The sequence below is a fragment of the Caretta caretta genome, chromosome 11 (assembly GCF_965140235.1).
Source record: "Caretta caretta isolate rCarCar2 chromosome 11, rCarCar1.hap1, whole genome shotgun sequence".
NCBI lineage: Eukaryota > Metazoa > Chordata > Testudines > Cheloniidae > Caretta > Caretta caretta.
The window spans coordinates 433,340-440,547 of NC_134216.1; the positions used below are offsets into that span (position 1 = coordinate 433,340).

The 7,208-nt window shown below is 55.6% G+C and overlaps 1 protein-coding gene across 5 annotated transcripts in view; it reads left to right on the plus strand.

Annotated features, from left to right (window-relative positions):
- Positions 1-6,318, plus strand: part of STK11IP (serine/threonine kinase 11 interacting protein) — a 34,456-nt gene extending 28,138 nt beyond the window's left edge. For 4 of the 5 annotated variants that reach the window (XM_048868672.2, XM_075117659.1, XM_048868673.2 and 1 more), the window contains 7 exons: positions 704-819; positions 1,030-1,127; positions 2,531-2,709; positions 2,930-3,014; positions 3,534-3,619; positions 4,583-4,812; positions 5,382-6,318. In XM_048868672.2, the coding sequence (XP_048724629.1) occupies positions 704-819; positions 1,030-1,127; positions 2,531-2,709; positions 2,930-3,014; positions 3,534-3,619; positions 4,583-4,812; positions 5,382-5,522 (935 nt within the window). In that variant the 3' untranslated portion in view covers positions 5,523-6,318. Of the gene's footprint in view, positions 1-703; positions 820-1,029; positions 1,128-2,530; positions 2,710-2,929; positions 3,015-3,533; positions 3,620-4,582; positions 4,813-5,381 lie in introns of those variants that run through there. The other variant, XR_007359049.2, reaches the window with a different exon arrangement.
- The last annotated feature ends 890 nt before the right edge of the window (positions 6,319-7,208 follow it).

The following is a 7,208-nucleotide window of genomic DNA, read 5'->3' on the forward strand; positions in this document are numbered from 1 at the left end:
GATAAGGGCCTGTGTTCTGGCTGTTGGCCCTGCATGCTGGGAGTTGTGCTGGACTCCTTCACTGAAGGGTCTGGGATTCCTGCTGTGGCAGGAAGCCTCCCGAGCCTAAAATCCCTGCCAGCAGGGACCGGCCTGGCCTCAACTCACCCTGCTTTGGGAGCCCGTACACCGTGCCCCTGTGTCTAACTCCTGCTGTGGAGCTCTAAAGAGGCACCCTGTGGGACTGTGCATTGTTTAGCTGGGGGGTGCCAGATTCAGCCCACTGGACAAAGACCGGATCGCATGGTCTAAAATAGCCTATTGCTAGTGCCCTTGTAGCTGAATCAGACTCAGCCCCAGGTGCCAACCCCAGAGCTGCGTGAAAAATGGGTTTAGAGCAGGGTGAGAACATCTGCAGATGGAGGATGCTTTTAGGAAAGGACTCCCACCATTTTGTCTCAGTACTGAAGGAACAGGGCTTCCCTGCTTGGATGAACAGAGCCCAAGAGGTGATGCTGTGGCCAAGAACCCTGTTCTGGCCTGGGGGAATGAGGTGGATGGGACCCAACAGACTGGTTTCCCCCTGTATGTGCACATGCCCAACAACTCCAAGCATCGCTACCTGGCTGCTGACACTGCTGGGGCCTGGTGGAGGGATTGCTCACCGGGGCAGCCTTGCTGCAGGAGCACAGGATCGCTGATCTGCCTGTTGTGCTCTCTGCAGCCACAAACTGCACCCTGGACGTGAGGGACTTCCGTTCCGTGGACCATCGCCTCAGGCTCTACCTGGACATGGAGGTGTTCGAGGAGAATGTGGAGGAGTTCCAGTGCTTCCTCAAGGTGAGGGCTTCCCACAGACCTGGCGGGCAGGCCCCAGCAGGTGCAGGCTGATGCAAGACTCTGCACTCAAGCTGACTGTACTGCCTGCACAGGTGGGCTGGGTGGATGCCTGGGCCAGTGGGGCAGGAGTGGCTCAGATGCTCCCTAATGCCCAGGGCAAGAGAGCAGGCTGTTACGGGTTGCGACCTACCCCACACTGTGCTCTTCCAGGTGGCCATGGTGAAGTTTGGCCGGTACGGGGAGTTCCCTGCGCTCCTGGTGGCCTCAGATCTCAGGATTCACGTGCTGGAAGTCACTGGGGAGATCAGGTGAGGAGCAATGCTACGCAGGCTCTGAGGCCCTGGGGCAGTTGCTTTGCTGCAGGCTCTTTGTCCTGGACTCTTGGGCATGTCCGAGTGGAGAGAGGTAAATAGTGGTGTCCCTCAGGGATCTGCACTGGGACCAGCCCTATTCAATGTATTCATAACTGATCTGGAAAAAGGGGTCAACAGTGAGGGGGCAGTTTGCAGGTGATACAAAACTACTCAAGGTAAATCCAAAGCAGACTGCAAAGAGTTACAAAAGGATCTCACAAAACTGGGTGACTGGGCAACAAAATGGCAGATGAAATTCAATGTTGATAAATGCAAAGTAATGCACATGGGAAAATATTATCCCAACTACACATAAAATGATGGGCCTGAATTAGCTGTTACCACTCAAGAAAGATCTTGCAGTCATTATGGATAGTTCTCTAAAAACATCCACTCAATGTGCAGTAGCAGTCAAAAAAGCGAACAGTGTTAAGACTCATAAGGAAAGGGATAGATAATACAGAAAATATCATATTGCCTCTGTATAAATCCCTGGTATGCCCACATCTTGAATACTGCATGCAGATGTGGTTGCCCCATCTCAGAAAAGATATTTTGGAATTGGAAAAGGTTCCGAAAAGGGCAACAAAATGATGAGGGGTGTGGAACAGCTTCCACAGGAAGAGAGATTAGTAAGACTGGGATTCTTCAGCTTTGAGAAGAGACTACTACGGAGGGAGACGATGGAGGCCTGTAAAATCATGACTGGGGTGGAGAAAGTGCTGTAAATATGAGAAGGCACAAATAGCACTTGCTTAACACACAAACTAGGGGTCACCCAATGAAATTAATAGGCACCAGGTTTTAAAAAAACAAAAGGAAGTGTTTTTTTTTTTTCACAGTACATGTAGTCAACCTGTGGAACTCTTTGTCAGAGGATGTTGTGAAGGCCAAGACTATAATGGTTCAAATAAGAACTAGATGAATTCATGGAGGATAGATCCATCGATGGCTATTAGCCTGGATGGGCAGGGATGCAAAACCATGCTCTGAAGTGTCCCTCGCCTCTGTTTGCCAGAAGCTGGGAATGGGTGACAGGGAATGGGTCACTTGCTTCTCTGTTCTGTTCATTCCCTCTGGGGCTCCTGGCATTGGTTGCTGTCGGAAGACAGGATACTAGGCTAGATGGACCGTTGGTCTGACCCAGTGTGGCCGTTCTTATGTCCCTGCTGTGCTGAAATTCATTCAGAGCTCCGTGTTCTCCCTTGGGCATTCAGCAGGAACAGGCAGCTGGTGGTTCTCCCTGTGCTTAGCCTCTCCTGGTAGAGGCCTGCAGAGGAGCCTAGGGAGGGAGAGGAGGAAGTGGAGTGCTGGGGAGTGGCTGCAGCCTGTTGTGGAGAACTCTGCTCTCTGTTTAGGGGGCAGCCAGCAGACTGGCTGAAGAAAAATGACTCTCATTACCTGTCCGATCTCTGCTACCTGGAAATGGGGCTGGGCCACCAGAGCCTGCAGATGGAGTTTGAAAATCCCAAGGCCTCCTACAACTTGCTAATCCGAAACCAGAGCCGCTGTGACCAGTTCCTACAGTGCTTGACATGTAAGAGTTGTGGGGAATGCGGGGCCTTTGTCTCTTGTCCCTGTCTTGGCAAGAGGCTGCACCTGGCCATGTGTTGGAAAACTCTTCCCTGGTGAGAACAAGCAGGTGAAATAGTCCAGTGTCCTTTCAATGGCTCACTCTAACCTGGAAACTCCAGCTGCCCAGGGACAAGAGCACCAGGGACTCATGGGTAACAGTCTGCCTTTCTGCTCTTGTCTAGATCTCCTGCAAGAGCTGCCAAGCAAGCACAGGAGCAGAGTGACGGAAATCTGCACTGTTGAGATGAGTCCCCAGCATCGGCTATGGTAAGAGCAGCCCATGGGGCAGCACCTGCCCACCCCATGTGGTGTATGCGGCGTGTTCTCAGCCTGCTACCATTGACGCAGCCCCATGGATGTGCTGGACACCCACTCTAAACACCTACCCCAAGGGCCTGCCGTTGGGCACTGGATTTATAGATGGGGGTAGCAGGTTGGCTGGGAAGCACACGGGCCAGAGAGGGGGTTTGGGAGGGAGAGGTGGCTGAGCCGGACATAGGGAGTTCTGGAGCTGGGAGCAGGAGAGGGGTGGACAGAACACAGTATGGCCAAACAGGAGAAGGTGGGACCTGATACGGGCAGGTGCAGGGCAGCATGGAGCCCAGAAGGGAGGGGTTTGAATCTGAACTGGGAAGGCAGCAGGAACATGCTTGGGACAGGACCAGGGAACTGACGGTGGGGAGGCCCCAGAGGGCAGGATGTAGTGAAAGAGAGAGAACTGCCCTGGAGCAGGCTGTAGCCATGCAGGTGGGTGTCTGTGCAACTCACTACTGTCTCCTCTTCCAGGCCTCTACTGGAAAAGGCCCTCTGCTCAGTGGCTGTAGACTGTACGTCCAGCCGCTTCTTCTACCTGCTGGCATATTTGATCCAAGGTACGGGGTGCTTGTCCCGTGCTAGGCCCTGCTCCGCCTGCAGCTGTGGCAGTGTCTGCCCACCCTGGGGAGGGGATGGGGGTGGCACAGCCGGCCCATTGGTGGGAGCAGATGGCAGGGTTTCCTGTAGGAGCCCCTCGGAGCTTGGGCGTGGAGGGAAGCAGCATCTCCACCTCTCAAAGGGCCAGTGACCGTCACCGGCTCCAGGCTGGGGCTGGACTGCCTCAGGCAGCCCAGTTTGGGTGTCAGCACTTCAAAAAGTGTCTGAAAAGCTGGAGGGGGTGCGGGGAAGAGCACAGAAATATGAGAGCTGGAGAAAACGCCCTGCAGCGCAACTGAAAGAGCGGTCTGTGTAGCTTACCAAAGAAGACAGAGCAGTGACTTGATTAGCCTGTATGTACCTTCCTGGGGAGATCTTGCCTGCTGCTGCAGGGCTCCTGACTCGAGTGGAGATGGGCAGAACAAGTCAGACAAATTCCAGTTAGAAATACGCCACACGCTTTGTCCCAGTGCGGGGGATTAACCACTGGGACAAACTCCAAAGGGAAGTGGTGGATTCTCCATCTTGACTCTGCATATCCAGCCTGGTACCTCCCTGGCGGGAGCTTTCCTCAGAGAAGTCCCTGGCTCAGTGCAGGGGTAGCTGCTGGCGTTTTCTGACCTGTCATGTGGGAGGTCAGATTAGATCATCTAATGGGCCCATCTGGCCATGAGATCCAGGGATCGAGGCTCGGGCCAGTCCCTCACCAGAGCAGTTGCAAAGAGCTGCTTTCCTATCCCCCCCTTCAGCCATGGGGAGGCTGGTCAGGCCTCCTGCACCACCCGCTCCTGGGCAGTGTGGGGGCTCCCCTCTGGGGCTGGTGTGGCTGGGCCTGCAGGGGCACAGAAGCCAGCCCCATGGGGAATCCAGGGCCTGAGTAAGGAGATCCCAGTGACCCGACTTCCTGTCCCATTCCCCCTTAGGTGCCTCTGCCTTCCCTGTGACTCTGCTGAGCACGTTCAGCACTCTGCTCCTGCTGGAGGAGAATCACCAGTGGCAGCGGGTCCAGCCCACGCCAGGTGCAGCTGGTGAGAGGGAGGTGCCCCCCGAGAGCGGTGTCCAGCTGAAAGAGAAGCAGCCAATCAGCAGCATCAGCAGCGTCATCACTTACCGCTTCTCACCCTGTGATGTCAAGCTGATGTTCTATGATGAGGTAACAGAGTGGGGCATCTCTTGGCGCACGGGGTCCCCGGTGCCTGGGGCAGGGGTTGCTGCTCTGACTCAGAGCCCACCCTAATGAGGACCCTCTGTTCTGTCACAACCTCTTTCTCCTGTCCCAGACCCAAGGGGCTCTGGCCAGGGTGGCAGGTGAGGCGTGCCACAGTGCTGCTACATGGGGTCTCTCCTGCAGCCAGCAGCTGCTGCTCTTGTTCACCAGAGTGTGCGTATGCCTGCCCCACCTGCACCAGCACAGCCAAGCCATGTCCTGGGAGCAAGGCACAGGGAGACCCCGTTCCTGTGACGAGGAGCTGGATCCCTGGCCTGAAGCCAGGCCTCCGTGCTCCATGGGGCCTGCTGCGACGGGTGGCTAGGAGCATGGATCCCGGCACTGGGCACCCAGCCGTGGGAGCGTGCACCAGCTGCTCGGGTCAGTAAGTGTAGCCAGCTCTCGAAGCATAAGGATACGGGGCACGGATCTCTGGCCTGTGAGACTGGCGCAGCAAATCCCCAGAGCAGCCACTGTGAGCTAGGTCCATCCTGACCTCCCTGCTCCCCATGTAGGTGCTGAAAGTGGAGAGCGTGTGGCACATCCACACAGAATGTCCTGAGCTGCTGGCCCAGCTGGTTGAGTGGATCCGTAGTCCCTGGGAGGAGATGTTCTCCATCGACCTGCGGAAGACAGTGCAGGAGGTCCCAGAGTGAGCATGGTAGCTGCTGACGGGCAGAGCTGGCCGCCTGGCTGGGCATGCTGTTGCGGAGGGGCAGGGTGAAGGTGACTCTGCCTGACATTCCTGTTCAGTGGCCTCTGCCTGCTCCTGTGTTCTGGACCCAGGGCCTTTGCTGGTGGGGAGGAGGGGAGCACTGAATGTTTTAGCTGGTCTGGCAGCTGAACTGACTTGGTTGGGTCTGGAGGCAAGCACAGAGGGGTGACACGTGGTGCAGACACTGACATAACCTCGTGGAAGCTGCACAAAGCTGCAGCCTGGTGGTTTCTGACAGTCTCGCTCAAGGGGAGTAGTGACCATGCCAAGGTCACTTCCTATTTATCTCTCGGGTCCAGGGCCAGTGGGAATCCAGCAGGGTGGGTGGTGGAGCCAAAGCATGCTCGGACAGGTCATAGGCAGGCATCTGGGGCAGCCCTTACACCCGACAGAGGAATCTGCTGCATGTCCACTTGCTCTCAGGACGGTCACCAGTTCCGTGCTGCTGAAACCCATATTTATTTGTGTCTGGCCTTTTGTGGCTTCCCTGATGTCTCCTGCCTTGAGCCAGGGGCTGGCTGCCCAGATGGGCCAGGGCATCCTGCCAGGGAGGGGGGCCAGGGTGACCCTGGGCAGAGTAATCTGTGCCTGCTCAGCAGGGCAGAGCCTGGCCTGCTGCTTGTAACTCTCCCTCAGTGTGATTGGGCAGCTGCTTGCGGATCCTGGGGGGCAGTGAGTCTATTTTAAACAGGACAGTTTTACTATTTTCTACTGTAATAAAAGCTTCTATTTATTGAGTTCTGTCTCCTGCATGCTGCAACCTCTGCCTCGCCATGTGCTCCTCCTGGGGCTTGCAAGCCAGGCTGGGACAGGCCCTCTTGGTACTCGACTGGGAGGCTTGCAAGGAACCCCAGGATCCTGCAGTGAGTGGACTGGTGGCTCATTGGGGGTACTCCCCAGTGTGGCACTAGGAGACTGTGCTCCTGGATGTGCTGCCTCCCTCAGGTGGGTCACACAGCCGAGATCTCTCCTCAAGGCTGCTGTTTCACAGCCCTCTCCCAAGACGAAAGGCTTAGTTTGCTGTCCTGATCAAGCCTCTGTCTGGACTATTGCATTCTGCCTCACAAAACAGCCTATGCTGCTCTTACTGCAAGTCATAGAACAATAGGACTGGAGGGGACCTTGAGAGGTCAGCTAGTCCAGTCCCCTGCACTCCTGGCAGGACTAAGTGTTATCTAGACCATCCCTGACCATTGTTTGTCTTACCTGCTCTTAAAAATCTCCAGTGATGGAGATTCCACCACTTCCCTAGGCAATGTATTCCAGGGCTGAACCACCCTGACAGGAAGTGTTTCCTAATGTCCGACCTAAACCACTCTGGCTGCAAGTTAAGTCCATTGCTTCTTGTCCTGTTGTCAGAGGTTAAGGAGAATAATTTTTCTCCCTCCTTGTAACAACCTTTTATGTACTTGTAACTGTTACCATGTCCACCTTAGTCTTCTCTTCTCCAGCCTGAACAACCCTTCTCTCCGCAGCACTGTAGTGCCCCGACACCATCTGAGCAGCCCTGGGTCAGCCTGGAGGATGGCTGTCTTCCCCAGCTGCAGGAAGTGGTCTGGGGCTAAGTGCTACTGACCTGGGTTATTCCCCACCTTCCTGCAGCACAGCCTTGAAGAGCCCCTGGGCT